We start from the raw sequence: 17,387 nt of genomic DNA on the forward strand, positions 1-17,387 counted from the left end.
GAGGTAATCTTTATCCTTTGTACGTGTTTTAGAATATCTTGAGCTCTAGCAGAGTGACCATGTTCCTGTCTCTGTACAGTTAGTTTAGGACATCTTCACTGGTAGAAAAGAGAAAGGAGTCTTTTTGGAAACAAAAGTGTTAAAGCAGCACTACAGGATGAATGAGTTTTGACCCAGCACAGAACAGATAATTACCTTTTATAATGAATAACACATGCAATGTCTAAACGTCTCCATCTTCAGGGGAACTACAGCTGACTTTCAGTGACGGTGCAGAGATTCATATTCAAAATATCTTATTACTATGACTAATAGTTTTTTTAATTAAACATAATCAGATTATTTTGAAATATATATATATTTTAACAATTTTAAACATTAAGTTGTGCAGAAAATTAGACTATAAATGTAATGCTGTAAATGCAGATGCAAGTTTTCAGGGACCCATTAAGATGGTTGTACAGTTTAAATGATCAGACCTCAGATCTCAGATTCTGACAACCTACTTCTATTGTAGATGCACTGATAAAACGTATGTACATCAGAATTATTTAAATACTAACATGAATGTTAGGATTAAAAACAGTTTGAAAAGACTAAATCCAAACATGCATTAAACATCCTGTAAACAAACATTGTTTTTTTTTTGTTCCATGTACCCATGGATCCGCAGACTAAAAATGGTGATACCTCTACGCCACAGAGAGCTGATGTTGTAAACAGATACATTTATGACTACTGGTGGTTTTTAGTAGAGATGGGACCGATCCGATCTAATGCACAATTGAAGTCAATGACAAGCGGATACTCTGGTCCGATATTTACATATCTTGACAAAGATCAAGAAAGATTTTTGGGCACTTTCAACCTTCTCAACTCACACAGTCCCACCTTGAAGGCATTCAGACTGAACTGCAAGAAGTGCCCACAAATTGTGATCAGCTCCTTCTATGTGATCAATAGTACAATTCTTACACTTAAGTTTTAAACATTTAATTTGAAAACCTTACAGTTGTTGCTGCTTCCTGTTTTTTTGGGAAGCCAGGACAAGGCAATGACAGGTTTACTACAGCTTTGTGTAGCCTCACATATAATGCCAACAACAATAACACTATTAATTAAGATTAAAAAAAATATCTGTACATATGTATCAGAATCGGATCGGAACTGAAAAAAAGTGGATTGGTTCATCTCTAGTTTTCAGTACCTTTTTGTAAAGTGTTGATTGTGATAAATAGTTTAACTAACTGGCTAAATGGACAGATTGCAGCTCTGAGGTTACAGTACAATCTGTCAGTGACCCCCTGTGGTCAGAAAATAGTATCACACAATTCACTAACACTGATAAGAATGGATGGGAATAATTGTTTATCCAGTTATAGTTACTGTAAGAATCTTGTAGTTTATTTCTCATGTTAATCATGGCATCCCAGTCTCAACAAAAACTTAAGGAATATATGACTCAGGATCTGATTAAAGCTGTGGTTACAACAACAACACTCTGAAGAGGTGTTCACAAATCTCTCTTTCCTCTTTTTCAGTCTCACTCCAGCCACGCCCAGTTCAGAGAGCACTCTAAGCCCTTCACCAAGGAAGCCCACGCCCCCCGACACACCAGGAGATCCCTCCCCACTCTATGATACTGACGCTGTGGACAGCCTCCCTCCTTCATCCTCTGCAGAGAGCCAGCCGTTTTCCTTTCCAGATGTAAGTGTCGGCTGAGTGAACCACAGCTCAGTTCTGTCAACTTTGCATCATCAAAACTGTTAAATAACTGGTTCTTTTCACAGTTTATAAACAAATGTGCACAATGGCTGCATTGTCACTTCTGCCCTCAATTATACCTTCATGTTTAAATCTTGGCTGATGTGTTTTTGCCTCTGCATGTTTGAATTTCCAGGCCCCAGTCGCTCTGCTGGACACCAGTGCTCTCCGCTCCAGAGCCCACTTGGGGAAGAAACGAGCCCCACGGTCACGTCCCACCAGAACGTCCCCTCAGAGTGCTGCACCGGCAGAGGACTGGCTTTACCGAGACTCCACAGGTTAGCAATGAACCCGTTAAGAGGCAGGCAACCCCTTCATATTTAGAAGAGCTCTTGTTCTGTGTAAACCAAAGAAGTGTTTGAAAGAGATTCTGTCTAAATGTAATGATCTTAGAAATGGAGGACAAAAGGTGTATCTAAACCCCATCGATTATCTGTCTAAAGTGATGACAATGTATCTTGGCATATGACAGTAATGTGTGTCCTCCTATGGCAGAGCCAAAGGTGGAGGTGAAAGACGAGGAATCAGACTCTGAGGAGCCGACCAGAAGAGCTGACGCCACCTCTGTCATCGCCTCTCAGCCTCAGAGGATCGCCATGTTCCCTGGGATGGACCCTTCAGTTTTAAAGGTGAGCCTAACTGATTCTTCACAAAACATGTGTGTTTTAATCAGTGTTGTTGCAGCTCATTGTGCTGTACAGTACTGTATTTTAGTCTTTCTTAATGTGCCCCTCTCCTTCTTCAGGCCCAGCTGAGGAAAAGATGCGACTCTGACAATCAAACAGATGGACCTGCTCCTTCTCCTCCCCAGGTTTCTCGCTCTCCGAAGTCCCCATTCCTCCCCAGGGCGGCTCGGGTACTGCCCCCACCTGGTGGAAAAGAAAATGGGTATGCATCATGGTTTACAGAGAACTGTTTTAAGTGTCCATACCTCCTTTGTATGCTAGAAAAGATAAAGTATGTTCTAAAACAATGTATGGTAAATATAATGGGCCGATAATACCAGAATGTCTGATTACATATTTTTCATTTTCTAGTGTGAAAGCTGGCATGCTTTTTGGGTATTTTGACCAACAATCCTCTGCACAGGGGAATATTTGTCACATAGACTGAGCCAAACAAAGAGCCACTTTTTTTCAAAGGAAGAATTTCCTAGAGAATAAATGTTCCATATAATGGATACATGAAGAGTGATACAATTTACATTAAGGGTCTGCTATCAAAATGAGTAAACTTGGAAAGTCTTAGGAGAAAACATTTTTTTATTATTGTTTATTATTAAACTCTTAATTTACATTGAGTAAGACAGACAGTGTGAACAAGAGGATCAAAATGAATGGTGCAATGCTATGAAAAAGAAGGACGTCCCAGTCGTATGCACACTGCATTCAAAGTGTGTCCTATTTAGAGGAGCTGCAGTAGCGTAAACTATGAAATACACAATGTGGACAGGGTGTGATTTTCTTGGGAAACAGGACATTTTTAGCACATAATGTTCCTGTTTGTCCCTGCACTCAATTTCAGCGTAGCAATGTTGTCTGTCCTCTCATCTGTTCAGTGAGGAGGAATCACCCCAGTGGTTAAAAGAGCTGAAGTCCAAGAAGCGCTTGAGTCAGTATGAAAATGAGAGCTAAGTAAGTAATGAGGTGAGATCATCGCTTAGTGTGTGTGGAAAAACAAGAACAACACAGACCAGAGCAGCTTGTATGCATTTGCATTTCTGACAGCTGTTCTCCTCTCATTTCCCCCCTTAAGGTTGCCTTAACAGATGAATCTATGAAACAGAAGCCTTAATGTTTGACCCACAGAAGAGGAGAGGTGGATCAACAGCTGCTGATGTATATTTTTCTTTTTTTGATTTTTGTTCTCCTCCCGTCTGGGTGGATACATGTGCATGGTGCCTTTTTTTATGGAGAGTCTTTATCTTATGGGAAAACAAACAAGCAAGGAGGCAGAAAAACATCAAAGCTGCTGCGCTTTATCCATTTCATGCTTGAAGCCGTGGACGCTCTCCTGCACCAGGAGGAACTTCACACAAACACTTTATTGGGACCAGGAGAAGTGTGAGACAGAGCAGTCACTTCCTGTCAGGACACATTTCAGGAAAAGGTTTACTTGTGGGACCATGATGCCTCTTTATCCTGGACGTGCTTCCTCACATGCTGGAGTAAAATCCAGCCCTTACAATATGTCTGTATTTAGCATCACTACAAGTCGTGGGCGCCAGACGTTTGCGTCTTAGCAGACAGTGGGAGTTGTTGATGGGAGTTACACAAGCATTGCCATAGGATAACATTTCAGACACTAACTATTTTCCTTCTTGAACATAGAGAACAAATCACTGCTGGCTTGATCGTCAGCAAAAGCGTACATCATGTTATATCTGTAATCAGGAGATGTTATATTTGTATTATCATTGATTTAAATCAGACAGAGAGCTAGTTTTGAAAGGTTTACCTTCATACACTCCACGACTTTAGCGGTGTCACAGCAGCGTGTTCTATATCTTTTTGTTTGAATATCGTTTTGTTGTTCTGGACGAGGAACAGAGGACTTTTGGCCAAGCGACTTTGCAACTGTCAATCATGCACACTCTTTATCAGCACAAAAACTCTTTCAGATCTTTTATAAAAACACTAATCAGCCTGTCTCATTGAATGATAGGTAGAATTATGTAGCTGGAAGTTTTCATTAGAAGCCATACTTTCACTTGGTAGGCCTCACACACTCCTCAATCATTATGTTTTTTCAAACAAATGTGCAATCCCCCTCTTTTGTGTTCCCTTCATGTGCATGCACAATCTTTGCTGTCAAACCGGGCACTGCTCCAACTGACCGGCTCAGAGTGTCAGGGCCTTGGCTCACACTTCCACTGTATGGATGGTTTGTTTGCTACATTGTTAATATGACTCTAATCTCTAAAAACACTCCAAAAACATTGAAACATTTGCACCAGCTTCTCTGTAATCTTCCTGTTGGCCATCCCCCTCTCACTCGGCTCTTCTCTAAAGCACTTTGTAACTTGATGCACTTCAGTACTGACCTCTGCCCCATCTTGTCGGCCGCGTCTCGTCTCCTGTATAGAGGGAGTGCTCATGCAATGCAAGTGAATGTGTTAATGGATTGATTGTCCCCGGTTTATATGTACATGATGTTTTGCTTTTGTCATTCAAGTTGAGGGTTTATTTTTTATGCCCTTGGTCTTTTTTTTTTATTTGAAAGTAAAGATGTATATTGCACTGTGTTGTTCTGGCCAGTGTCCTAAAGCGAAAAATAAATTCTTATTAAAATGAACTACACGTCTGTCTCGAATTTCTTTGGCAAAGTTTAATTGTGTTGACAAATCATAAATTTTCTCCATTTCCTGTGTGTTTATTAGATGCTCTTTAGTGCTCTTCAAGGAAAGCCTAAATCAAGCTCTGAGTCCTTTTTTCAAATTAAATGACTTGCTAAAAGTTGTAACAGTCAAGCAAGGCATGTAAAAAAATAAAATCTGGGAATTTTACAGATTCTTCTGCTGAAATTTTGCTTCACACAGCTTTTGTTCTAGCTGATTATTTTAACTATATATGCGAGATAGCTGTGAGGAACTGTTCTGTGGTTGAGACTGGGTATAGTCTGCGGGAGTGTGAGTCTGTGTATGTTTGTGCTGAGCGGGGCTGTTTGCTGAATCCTCTTGGCTCCCTCTCCCCGTGCCCGCACACAGTGCTCGCTGGCAGCAGGGCGGACAGGCAGGGCAGCGTGTGCCAACACAGCTGCCTATTGAGAGGCAGAGTTACGGACACAATGTGAGCGACAGACTTGCTGTATCAACAGCTCGACGTTTTCTGCTGTTGTGGCCAGAAATAAACCATAAATACCCCCCTGTCCCTGCCCTCTAATGGCTCGACCCCACCAAACACCAAGTGGCAGTGAACCAGAGGGACTCTACCACTTCTTAGCAGGCAAAACCCAGGTAAAGTCCTCACTCTGGACACATCAGTAACCACGTGTAATAACACAGATGCAATGGAGTTAGAAGGTGCGGCAGCAGTTGAAGACACAGGTTTGGAGGATTTTTGTATAATTTCATTGGCGTGTGATAAAACACATGAGTTTAGAGTTAAAGTGAAAAGTTGTATTTTTTTTCCATCATATTTAGTGAATGGAAAATAAAATTGTACAGAATCCGTAAGCAACTATTGCTACTGATGTTACAGTAACATTTAAAAAATTCTTCATTTAGGGATGAGATATTAATTGTAAAAGTGACATTGAGCTTCCCCCCCCTCTCCCCTCTTTTGCACCTATCTCTCCCCATGTGTGCTTGAACCACACCTGCATGCATGATGGATGCTGTTCTATCTGTGTGTGCTGCTGCCATGAAGTGGAGGAGCAGTGGATCGGGAGGATGTCAGAGCAGCAGAGTGCCCCGGAGCAGCTGGCAGCAGGCAAGAGCCAGGGTGGAGCTGGAGCCACATACAAGGTACGTGAACCACCACCGATATGCAGAGAAGGGTTACTCCCAGTCTCACATGAACACCACATGCACATGCATTCACACCTGGAGCAGTCCTGGTGAACAGAAAACTAAGGTTTTGTAAGTTTCTGCAGTATTTTGATTTATTCTATGGTCAGGTTTCATTGCTCTTTTGTGTCTGTATTTTCACTTTATGTATCCTGCTGAAGAATATGATATCTCCTTTATGTCCCCCTCTCTGTGATCCAGGTGGTAGTGTTTGAGTTCGAGAACTTCCAGGGTTGCAAGGCGGAGTTTACCGCAGAGTGTAAAGATGTGTTGGAGAAGGGACTGGATAAAGTCGGATCTGTGATAGTGGAGTCTGGACCGTGAGTAACGCCCAATTCACTCTCTGAAATTTGCACGTTACAAGAAGCTCTTTTCCCTCATATTTCCGCCTGTGTTCTCCTTGTTTTTTTCTCTCTCTCTCTCTCTCTCTCTCTCAGCTGGGCGGGTTATGACCGGCACGGTTTCACAGGGGAGCAGTTTATTCTGGAGAAGGGGGAATATCCACGCTGGGACACCTGGACCAACAGTCAGAACAGCTACTCTCTCTTGTCTCTCAAACCTCTCAAAGTGGTGGGTGACTGGTTTGAATGCAAAAACCTGACACTGCAAACAAGATGAACTTGCAGCGCCATTTGCATGAATGTAGTACAGCCAATATAGCCACAGAGTAAAGTCATAGTCATGAGATTGAGAAAAGCAAAAAGAGATTATAAAAAAGTATACTCCGGGGTATAAAAATAGCTCTACATGCCAAAATAATTTTCAGTTTCCAATATGAGCTTTTGAGCCCTACACACTTTCATCAGTGTATTCAGCATCTGCTGGACATATTTTGGAAGAGCTTGGAACAATCCATGTGTCTGTTTCCTCCTCTATAGGACAGTGCTGACCACAAGCTACACCTGTTTGAAAACCCTGGATTCACTGGTAAGAAGATGGAGATTGTGGATGATGATGTGCCCTCTTTGTGGGGTCACGGTTTTCAGGATCGTGTAGCGAGTATCAAGGCTCTAAACGGAACGTAAGATTCTCCCTACATCTTTCTTTTTCCTCAACGGTGTTTAATGTGCGAAAAGATTTGTCTCAATACAGTTTTTTTTAAAGATATTGTGAGACGTGCATCCTAGTTTGACTTTGCTCCCCTCCTCCAGGTGGGTGGGCTACATGTACCCCGGATACAGGGGGCGCCAGTTTATCTTCGAGCGAGGAGATTTCAAGCACTGGAACGACTGGGAGGCCCCTGCTCCTCAGATCCAGTCTATCCGGCGTGTGCGGGACATGCAGTGGCACAAGAGGGGCTGCTTCACAGTCCCCGACCCTGCTCCAGCTCCCAACCCTGGCCCAGGACCAGGACCAGGACCAGACCCTGACCCTGCACCAGCACCTCCTGCCCCTCCTGCCACAGCTGGAGCCAGTTGAGCAGGATCCTCCCACAGTACACCCCCCCCCCCCCCCCCCCCAAGTACCTGCCCTCTCTGCATTCACCTAACCACGGCAAACGCTGCGTGTGCTCAGTGAGGAGTGCCATGTTTGTTTCAGTGGCGAATAAAAGTTGTTTGACCTGGAGTTGGCCCTGTTTGTTGGTGATGTTATACTTGTGAGTCAAGGTGGAAATTGCTTTCACTGAAAGATTAAAGAGAGATGTAAAACCTGCATTTTTGTGGAAATAATGTACATTTGGCAAAGCTTTCCCCTCAAGATAAACTGCAAGCGTGTTTAGATTTGACTCTACTGCCAGGTCATGTGTGCTGCTTCAACTGCTTTTGTTTCCCCATCTTAGTCAGAAAGCCAAAATGCCTCATGCAGCTTTAGGAGAACATGAGTTATTTATTGAAAATGTGGATAAGCATCTGCTCAACAGCAATGGAAGTGATGTCATACTGTATGAATGCTTGCTATTAAAGAGTGCCCTGCATTCCCTTCCAAAGTCATCACTGTGGATTTAATGGGTCACTATCCTCATGATTACTGGTCACAAAGTACACAATATGAGCTACCGCTGAAAAGTCAAGTACGAGTAGATTTGGTAGGTTACATAATAGTTTTCTGATTCCATCTGCAGACATGATTACATTGTGTGATGACACAAACCCGCACATACACAATGTTTATTAGATGTTGATATAGTTTTAAAAATTAGAAATCCTTCCCTTCACAATATCAACAAGAAAACCCTTTTTATTCTTATACTTGTCTCTGTAGTGTGTAGTTTTAGTCAACTGAAGAATGAGAATAGAGTGAGTATACCAGTGAATCTCCTCCAGCCTCCCACAGTGCTCGCCTTTCCTTCACATTTTCTCCTTTGTCTGTAATAATATATGGAGGTACTCTCAGAGATGCTCACACGTTATAGCTCCACAATACATACAGATGATCTGGATTTTTTTATTTATTCTAATGACTCAGTGTTAAATTAAATGATCTTTTTTAAATACAGCATAAAGCCTTCTCGCATCAGGTCAACATGAAGTTTACAATACACAGCTGGATTGTATTTTGCACCTCTAAACAGTATGATAGGCCTGCAGTGCTCTGGGTAAACAGATGACAGCCTCCTCAAGAGGAAGATAATCTACAGCAAGATATTGATCACAAATCTTGGCCAGAATATTGTGAAAAACAGTATCTAACTAGTCCTCTATCAGAAGGATCTCTCTGGTGTTTATTCAACTGAAACTATGTGAAATACAATCCAGAAAACATACAATACTACAAGAAAAGTCACCTATTTTTTTTAGTAGCACGTCTTTGATCCCAATTCATACACCTAAATTTGCTAAAATTCCTGATATTTACTATTTTTCTAAATGACTGAAAATCTTTGAATGCATCTATAACAGCTACTCTAACAATTACTGACTGTGAGTTATTGAGAAGTAAGGTTTTCTACAGGAGAGGAGCACTTCAGATGTAAAACTGTTAGTTCAAGAAATATGCTGAAGATCTTTACTGTCTCCATACAGATATGGCACTGCGTGTCACTTCATTTCCATCTTTTATCTTTAAAGCGTATCCCATTTGGGGTCGTAGGGGGCTGGACTTGATGCCAGCTGTTATTGGGCGAGAGACGGGGTACACCCTGGACTGGTAGTCGGTCAATCACATGGACCACATGTAGAGATAAACAACCAGTCACGATAACATTTCACTTAGTTACAGTTTGGTTCAATATACTCTGTTCATGTCGAGATATATCTAGGTTTCTTTTGAAGAGCACATCTACAAAAACACATAAAACTGGGGTGTGTCTTTTTACATAATGTGTTTGTAATTTGTGGTAAGAGGTTAGTTAAGGTCAGCTTCAACCTGGAGCTCTACAGGTGTTGATGGTGATCAACAATAATAACAATAATAGTTTACTTTTAGAAAAGGCTTACACTCAAAGGTCACTAGATTTGCAATAATATGTTTTATTTAAAAAACCAAAGTGCACATCTTTCAGTCTTTTAAAAGATTAAATTCAATTCAAAAGATTCAGGATATGACCTGTGAAAAGTGAAGTGAAAAGTGGTTCTTATTTGACTCATCATAAACAGTTTATGTAGTGTTAATATTGTTTGCTATTGTCGTTGCCATATTCTACGTCCACACGAAGGACAGACACCCAAAACTTTAATTCATGTGAAAACATGTGAAGAGTTCATTTGCAAAAACAGATAACAGCCATTCTGAAAAACAGTGTCCTGACAGTTTTGATTAGCACTTTAAATAGGGCTGTTATATGATCCAATTTCTGTTCTGGTGCAAAAACAGTCCAGGGCAACTTGGTCAAAGCCACACAACTTCAGTCTGAGTGATATTACCTGAAATAAACAATAAATAAAAAAAGGTTTTATGTCATTTTTTGAAACTGAGTCATCTTCTTTTGCGAATGAACTCTTCATATAGTGTTCAAAACTCCCATTATTGATGCAAATGGCATCTAAATAAGAAACTATCATGAGCACAATTTAACATTATTAATGTAAAACTTAAACCCAAAATCTCCACCTTAGGGTGTGTCTGTCGTCAGCAGTAACACATGCTAACTTTGGTATCATTGCATCAAAGTTATAAAGTACTAACTGCATAACATAAACTAAACTAAAACATTTTATTCCCACAATCACAAAATCTAAAGTAATAACTTCTGTTTCTTTGTTTCATGAACATGCACATGCAGCAGCATAGGACTAGTGTTCAGTGGAAATATGTTCTTTGTTTATTCAGCCAATATAAAATACTTTGCTGAACAACAGAGGCAACACATTTTGACATGAACTGATTTTTCTATTGATTTAATATAAACTGCATCAAAATGTGTGAAAGTAGTGAACAATTTGTGTTGTTATTCAAATCAGTCCAGCCCTCTGTTTCACAGTAAATCTGACTGTTACAAACCTTCTCCCTCTCTGTCTGCTCATTGTAGGTGTGGGACTCTTGGCACTGTTTGTGCTGAATCATGTGGATGTGGAACAATAACTGGCTGGAAAAAACTGACTACTAATGAAATAACTTTGCGGGGGTGTGACACCCCAGGATGGGATGAGGGGGGGCTACACAGTGACCCCTCACTTTAGTGTGCTGGGCCTATGGCAGGCCGATCTGCAGTTGGCCTGGACTCTGTGGGTACTGTTGGCAGAGTTTCCACCCCTGGGCGTCCCGTATATATTGAGCCCGTCGTGCCATCACAAACACACTGGCACAGGCAGGTACTGGTAAGAGGTTTATGTCCGCCATGCTCTATTTTGTAAAGTTTATAATCTTTGATCAGTATTTCTATCAGGATATTTTCCCTTTGGTGCAGTCGTTAAAAGTTAAATCTCTATAGCTGTGTCTAAAGCTGTCATTACTGTTATACTGCTTTCAAAAGGAAGGAAACTTTGCAACTTTTGTAAACTTAGAAAAGAAAATCAATTACAAATAGCAAATACACCGGCACATATTAAAGATATAAAACGTTTTAAATCATGTAGCAGTTCATATATATTTCTCTGAAACAATTTTAAAAGTTCTATTTTTCTGTATTTTCTTTCAGTTTCGTCTTTCTGACCCATTCACTATGGCCACGGACCACCAGATCCCTGCATCCAAGCAGCAGCAGCCAGGAACCAGTGCATTTAAGGTGAGAGGAAAAGCAACACAGAGACAATCATTCTTTAGCTACTTTCAATTTCCTCCACGTACTGTGTTTTTTCTGTGTTAAAAAAAAAAAAAAACCTTTCGTCTTCTCTTGTCTCCCATTGGTGCACAGCTGATTATCTATGAGCAGGAAAACTTCCAGGGACGCTGCCACGAGCTGACTGGTCCCTGCAACAACCTCCTGGAAGCAGGCGTGGAGAAAGTGGGCTCCATACTGGTGCTGTGTGGACCGTGAGTGTGGGTCAGAGACAGCCAGAAAATGATTTAAAAACAAACATACAGAGAGGCATAGAAGGAGGGAGCGGGGGCCAGACACACAGAGAGAGGGATTTATGGAGGAAAAGTACCCAGAAAAATAAATGAGATGCCAAGCAGATTAGATTTTCCCCTTTTATGACAGTGGCTGAGTTGGTAGAGTCTGATGTCTCCTAACCAAAAGGTTCGATCCCCAGCTCCTGCAGCTACATTATCGATGTGTACTTGTGGAAGACACTTAACCCCAATTTCCCCCCGCTGCTTCGTCGGTGTCATATGAATGTTTATGAATGGGATTAGTTACTTCTGATGTCTTACTTTACATAGAATCCTCTACCATCAGGGTGTGAATGTGTAGGTGTGACCTGCGGTGTAAAAGCTCTTTGAGTCGTCAGAAGACTAGAAAAACGCTACACAAGCTCAAGTCCATTTACCATTACCATTTACAGAACAATTAACACACCAATCCTTGTCCTTCTCAGATGGGTGGGATATGAGCAGGCCAACTGTAAGGGGGAGCAGTATGTGTTTGAGAAGGGGGAGTATCCTCGCTGGGATTCCTGGACCAACAGCAGGCGTAGTGACACCCTTGTTGCATTCCGCCCGATTAAAGTGGTAAGACAGCACAATATTCAACATCATATAGCCGTATGATCATCCGAGAAGCTGAATGAGGAGTCATTCAATGGGTCAATGTTTTTTTTCTCCTCCCTCAGGACAGCCAGGAGCACAAGATTGTCCTTTTCGAAAACCCCAGCTTTGCAGGGAAGAAGATAGAAATCATAGATGATGATGTCCCCAGCTTTCACGCGCATGGTTACCAGGAGAAGGTCTCCTCAGTGCGGGTTCAGAGTGGCACGTGAGTCCATCCTCCCTGCAGATGTTGTCTAATACTACGAATAACTTCCATGTCTCTTACCCCCCCCCCCCCCCCCCCCCCCCCTTCGCCTCTAACTGACTCTCTAATGTGTCTCCCATCTCTGTGCGTCTGCTGCACCAGCTGGGTGGGCTATCAGTACCCAGGCTACAGAGGCTTTCAGTACCTGTTTGAAAAGGGGGAATACAAAGACAACGCTGAGTTTGGAGCCCAGATTCCTCAGATCCAGTCGGTTCGGCGCATCAGAGACATGCAGTGGCATCAGAGGGGTGCTTTTCACCCCGTCAACTAAGCTTGTGACTCTTTCCTGTCATGAACCCTGACCTCGCCAGCCTATTTCCCCTCCAGCAGCAAATCCCTTTGTCCTCCATTCCATCACACAACATTTTGATATCTATTGCAGCTGTTGCAGTAGTAACATTGTTTGAAGCAAACTAATAAATTCTTGTTGCTTACATTTGACTTTGTCTTTTGACTTACATGTTCTTCACTTTGCTCTTCAGCTAAATCAAAATACAGTACCAACATCTTAATTCTACATCACCGATAGATTTAAAGCAACGCCACTGACTCTGAATCATTTAAATGGACAGGACAGGCACCATACAGCGTTTTAGTGCTGTCAGTAATACAGTTTATCATTGAAGGAGTGCACGACGCAAGCAGAATGACAAGATTTAGTGAAGGGGAAAGGGAGGACAACAACATCGTTGAGCTTGTCATTTCAAGTCGATTTGCTTGATAGGGTGCATTTAGTATGCTACAGAGTGAGGCCTTATGAGAGAGCTCCTCTTAGGTGTTTGTGCTGTCAATAGCATGGCCATGTTGCTGCTGTGTGCAGAAGAGTTCAGAGATGTGGGAGATATGGAGGAAATGAATGTTTTGACAACGAGTGTATGGAAGATACACATCAAGCAGCAACATACATCGCAAAGGAAATCACTACACTGGGTCGGCACAAGTAGGTGAAAGTAATCAAAATCAGAACTGAGAAGGGACTTTGTTGTGACAAAACTGTAAAAAGAATGGGGACAAAACAGAAGAAGTGGTAACTATACATTAGGAAAAGGAACACTGACAGTCTGGGAATGTTAAGAACATTTTGCATGGACAGAAAATGTTTTTTTGGCATTCGTTGCCATGGTAATAAATTGTGCTGTGGACACTCAGGGGAACTCGGAAAGAATAGAAACGATGATGGATGTGGCCAGAGGGTTTCTGGATGCAATGGATATCAACAACCCTAACAGTCTATTATTCTATATGATATTACCAGAGAGGAACTTGACTGCACACTCAGGGAAATACTTGCAGAGACTCAGAAAACTGTGTCTGGTTTATAGAATGGACAATGTTATGAAACAGGATCACAATGGGTGGACTGTAAATATTGTCAAGTTTTTTGTTTTTGTAATCAGTAGGTGTAGGTAATGCAGCATATGGATTAAACTCCACAGAAGACGTGTATTACAGTTTGAGGCGCACTGCTCGACTCCTACCACTAGGCTGTGCTGCAGAGGCTTTCAACTTAAAGACACTTCCTCTGAAGAAGAGCTACCGACACATGATGAAACAACATGCTAACTAGCTTTCATAGTTTGTGTTTCAAGTTTATGTTCTATTAGTATTTTTCTTTATTTTCAGCTACACATTTTCCTTGCCTTACATCGAGTCATCGGATACATTGGTATGAAAATGTTTTTGAAATATGTGACTGTTCAGACCAGCTGAGGTCACACCTGAAACATGTTGGTGATGTTAAACTATCACAGGACTTTTAACATGTTGTCATACCTCATAGCTATTTGCATTTCACTTCCAGACATTTGTGTGTCATTTACTAAGGCGAATGTTTTATTTTAAGTCAGTACAAGGGCTTGTCTTGTCTGTATGAACTAAGTATGGTTATCTTTTTTTTTTCTTAAACGAGAAAACCTCAAATCTTCTTGAACTAAATGAAATCAGCCTTGCGTCTTACTGAAAGTGTCACCATGTAAAACGATGACTTCAGATGTTTTTAGGAGTTGTGTCGTTTATTTTTTTTAATTCAGCATAATTTAAAACATAGTTAACTTTTATGAATGTAGCTCTCCACACACATTTCCTAATGTAATTATTACTGTGTTGTTGTAAATATGAGGTGTAGTTGTAAATATGAGGTGTAGTTGTAAATATGAGGTGTTGTTGTAAATATGAGGTGTTGTTGGACTGAAGGTCTAGTTGTTAACAGCTCCCAAGAGTCTGTTGTCTTATTCATTTAAAAGTAAGTTCATTTAGTGTGCACATTTCCACTCTTTATGAGTAAATTTGTCATTTCAAACCCTCTGAGTAATCATAACATAGTTAGTATCACTCTATAGTTTATAGTGTGTATAGTGTAGTGTGTATATATAGTGTATAGTTTCTATACACTTTGTGTCATTGAGATTTTATTTTATTTTTTGTGAGGTGTCTCTGGAATAAATACATTTTTGTTGAGCAGGCTTGTCCAGACTGTGGACTAACTGATTGACTATAAAGAGATTTGGTTATTCAGAAGCCTTGTTAGAAAAATGAAAGTGAACTACTAAAAACATGAAGTGAATAATGAGGAAAGAAAAAAGGGCAAGTGCATCGAAACCTGTGGGTTAGCTATTCAAAAGCATCTGCAGAAAAAAACAATGAGCTATTAAGTCTGTGGTTGAAGTTGATTCATCTGATAAATTGATTTTAATATATTTTATTGATTTTTTTAATGTTGTCTCCCAACAGTCAAGATGCCTGTCCTGTGTAGCAGCTGTGCTGAAAAGCGGGCTGTGATGAAACGGCCAAAAACCGGGCACTCTTTGTGTAAGGAGTGCTTCTTCTGGGCCTTTGAGGAGGAGGTGCATCAGACGATCCTGGCAGCAAAGCTTTTTAAACACGGGGAGAGAGTAGGAATCGCTGCCTCGGGTGGAAAGGACTCCACAGTGCTGGCACATGTAATGAAGCTCCTAAATGAGCGATATAACTATGGCCTTGAACTCATGCTTCTCTCGGTGGACGAGGGGATCACTGGTTATCGAGATGACTCCCTGGAGACGGTAAAGAGGAACCAAGAACAGTACGAGCTTCCGCTGAAGATTGTGTCGTATGAGGAGCTGTATGGCTGGACTATGGATGCTATAGTGAAGCAGGTGGGACTTAAAAACAACTGCACCTTCTGTGGAGTGTTCAGGAGGCAGGCACTCGACAGAGGAGCCATCATGCTGAAAGTGGACAAAATATGTACAGGTAACGACTTAAACTTAAAGAATAAACAGCTAAACATTAGTCTGGGCAGTTGTCGTCTTCATGTCAAGGGTTTTTTGTTTGTTTGATTTTGTTACAGTTTGAATTATTGTGTTTTTTCTGTGTAGGTCATAATGCTGACGATGTGGCAGAGACAGTTTTGATGAACATCTTGCGAGGGGACATAGCTCGTCTACGCCGCTGCACCGCCATCTCCACAGACAGTGAAGGTGATGGAGTTGTTCCGCGCTGCAAGCCCCTCAAATATGCATATGAGAAAGAGATTGTCCTGTACGCATACTTCAAGAGGTTGGACTACTTTTCCACTGAATGTATCTACTCTCCCAATGCTTATCGAGGCTATGCAAGGACTTTTTTAAAGGATCTAGAGAGTGTGAGGCCCAGCTCCATAATGGATGTCATGCACTCAGGGGAGAACCTGTCTGTGCGGGAGGGCCTGAAGATGCCTGTGCAGGGGACCTGTGACCGCTGCGGCTACATCTCCAGCCAGCCTCTGTGCAAGTCCTGCGTGCTGCTGGAAGGGCTGAACCGAGGTCTGCCGAAGCTGGGGATAGGCAAACACCACCGCCTGCTTGATAAAATCCTCTCAGAGCAGCCCCTCACCGAGAAAGAGGAGAGAAAGCTCAAAGCAGTCGACTTTTGACATGTACACTTCTGCTTTTGTTGTTTTTTTGTACAATTACCCTGATGATATGTCGTGAAGTTATTTTATCAAATCAAGGGTTGTATCTTCACAGGAGACTTCTAACTTGTCAATGTTCTTATTTTTAAAAATTCAATAATTATCAAAAGTGTGTATGGAGTGTTCTAATTTGGTTGAACTCCTCGGACCGGTGAAAGTCAACTTACAAAAGTTTATCTCGGATTACTGATCAGGAAATACTTAACAGTTGCTTTAAAAATGTTTCTGTTGAGCTTAAGATGATATTTTAAAGAGGAATGGTAGGTGTATCCATTTGTTTTTTGGGGGTTTCTTCATTACTAGTCACATGCAGCCATGTGATGGAAAACAATTTTCAATGTCTGTTAAAGGAACTTCTGTGTTTTTCTCTTGCTTTTTTTAAGGAGTTATTACATTGCAGAAATCAGCACCACTTAAAGGTCTAAATCCTGTCTATTAGCACACACGCTTTAAAGAAACGTACACTGTGTGTGTGTGAGATGCAGAGACGAGGACTTGCACCAACTTTCCCCTGCACAGAAAGATCTCAATGATGGCATGTTTTATTTATTTATTCTATGCTATCTCTTAAATTCAATGCAGCAATTTGTGTTGGATATGATGACATATCATGCCAAAGTGTTTCATGAGCTATAAATTAATAAATGCCTTGTCCTACATATTCTTGTTTCTCCTGTTTTGTTGACTCAGGTTCAGGATGCTGTGGAAACCACTTACTGCATGGTGGGGGTGTAAATACATTTGATCATATTAATATATTGATTCCATAAACACATTGTAATATTTGCCGGTTTTTAAAAAGTATGCTATCATATGAATTTCACTTGACTCAGAGCCCTGCAAATGATTTAAGATTAAAGTAGGCACGTTAAAAAGAACAAATTAAATATAGTCACAAAAAATACTAGAGC

The 17,387-nt window shown here is 41.2% G+C and overlaps 4 protein-coding genes across 7 annotated transcripts in view; all 4 read left to right on the forward strand.

The window, feature by feature from the left end:
* Positions 1-5,058, forward strand: part of si:ch73-138n13.1 (uncharacterized protein KIAA1671) — a 28,301-nt gene extending 23,243 nt beyond the window's left edge. Inside the window, exons 8-13 of one of the 2 annotated variants that reach the window (XM_065963826.1) lie at positions 1,542-1,707; positions 1,901-2,042; positions 2,260-2,393; positions 2,510-2,652; positions 3,323-3,410; positions 3,520-5,058. In XM_065963826.1, the coding sequence (XP_065819898.1) occupies positions 1,542-1,707; positions 1,901-2,042; positions 2,260-2,393; positions 2,510-2,652; positions 3,323-3,398 (661 nt within the window). In that variant the 3' untranslated portion in view covers positions 3,399-3,410; positions 3,520-5,058. The remainder of the gene's footprint in view (positions 1-1,541; positions 1,708-1,900; positions 2,043-2,259; positions 2,394-2,509; positions 2,653-3,322; positions 3,411-3,519) is intronic. The other variant, XM_065963823.1, reaches the window with a different exon arrangement.
* Positions 5,059-5,564: 506 nt separating this feature from the next.
* Positions 5,565-8,196, forward strand: LOC109982029 (beta-crystallin B3). 2 transcript variants are annotated; one of them, XM_020631070.3, is made up of 6 exons: positions 5,565-5,719; positions 6,132-6,229; positions 6,473-6,591; positions 6,709-6,841; positions 7,150-7,292; positions 7,423-8,196. In XM_020631070.3, the coding sequence occupies exons 2-6, from the start codon at positions 6,155-6,157 to the stop codon at positions 7,688-7,690; spliced, it is 738 nt and encodes a 245-aa protein (XP_020486726.1). In that variant the 5' UTR covers positions 5,565-5,719; positions 6,132-6,154; the 3' UTR covers positions 7,691-8,196. The 2 variants fall into 2 exon arrangements, with proteins under 2 accessions (XP_020486726.1, XP_020486725.1); XM_020631069.3 differs by having other exon boundaries at positions 5,632-5,809.
* A 2,631-nt stretch (positions 8,197-10,827) lies between these two features.
* Positions 10,828-12,979, forward strand: crybb2 (crystallin, beta B2). Of its 2 annotated transcripts, none has more exons than XM_020631123.2 (6): positions 10,828-10,968; positions 11,289-11,375; positions 11,505-11,623; positions 12,130-12,262; positions 12,364-12,506; positions 12,648-12,979. In XM_020631123.2, exons 1-6 carry the CDS (start codon positions 10,843-10,845, stop codon positions 12,814-12,816), a joined length of 777 nt encoding a protein of 258 aa, XP_020486779.2. In that variant the 5' UTR covers positions 10,828-10,842; the 3' UTR covers positions 12,817-12,979. The 2 variants fall into 2 exon arrangements, with proteins under 2 accessions (XP_020486779.2, XP_065819915.1); XM_065963843.1 differs by having other exon boundaries at positions 10,828-10,962.
* Positions 12,980-14,057: 1,078 nt separating this feature from the next.
* Positions 14,058-17,135, forward strand: ctu1 (cytosolic thiouridylase subunit 1 homolog (S. pombe)). Its single transcript, XM_020631116.3, has 3 exons — positions 14,058-14,211; positions 15,276-15,776; positions 15,902-17,135. The coding sequence occupies exons 2-3, from the start codon at positions 15,281-15,283 to the stop codon at positions 16,435-16,437; spliced, it is 1,032 nt and encodes a 343-aa protein (XP_020486772.1). The 5' UTR covers positions 14,058-14,211; positions 15,276-15,280; the 3' UTR covers positions 16,438-17,135.
* The last annotated feature ends 252 nt before the right edge of the window (positions 17,136-17,387 follow it).

This window comes from Labrus bergylta, chromosome 2 (assembly GCF_963930695.1).
Source record: "Labrus bergylta chromosome 2, fLabBer1.1, whole genome shotgun sequence".
Lineage (NCBI taxonomy): Eukaryota > Metazoa > Chordata > Actinopteri > Labriformes > Labridae > Labrus > Labrus bergylta.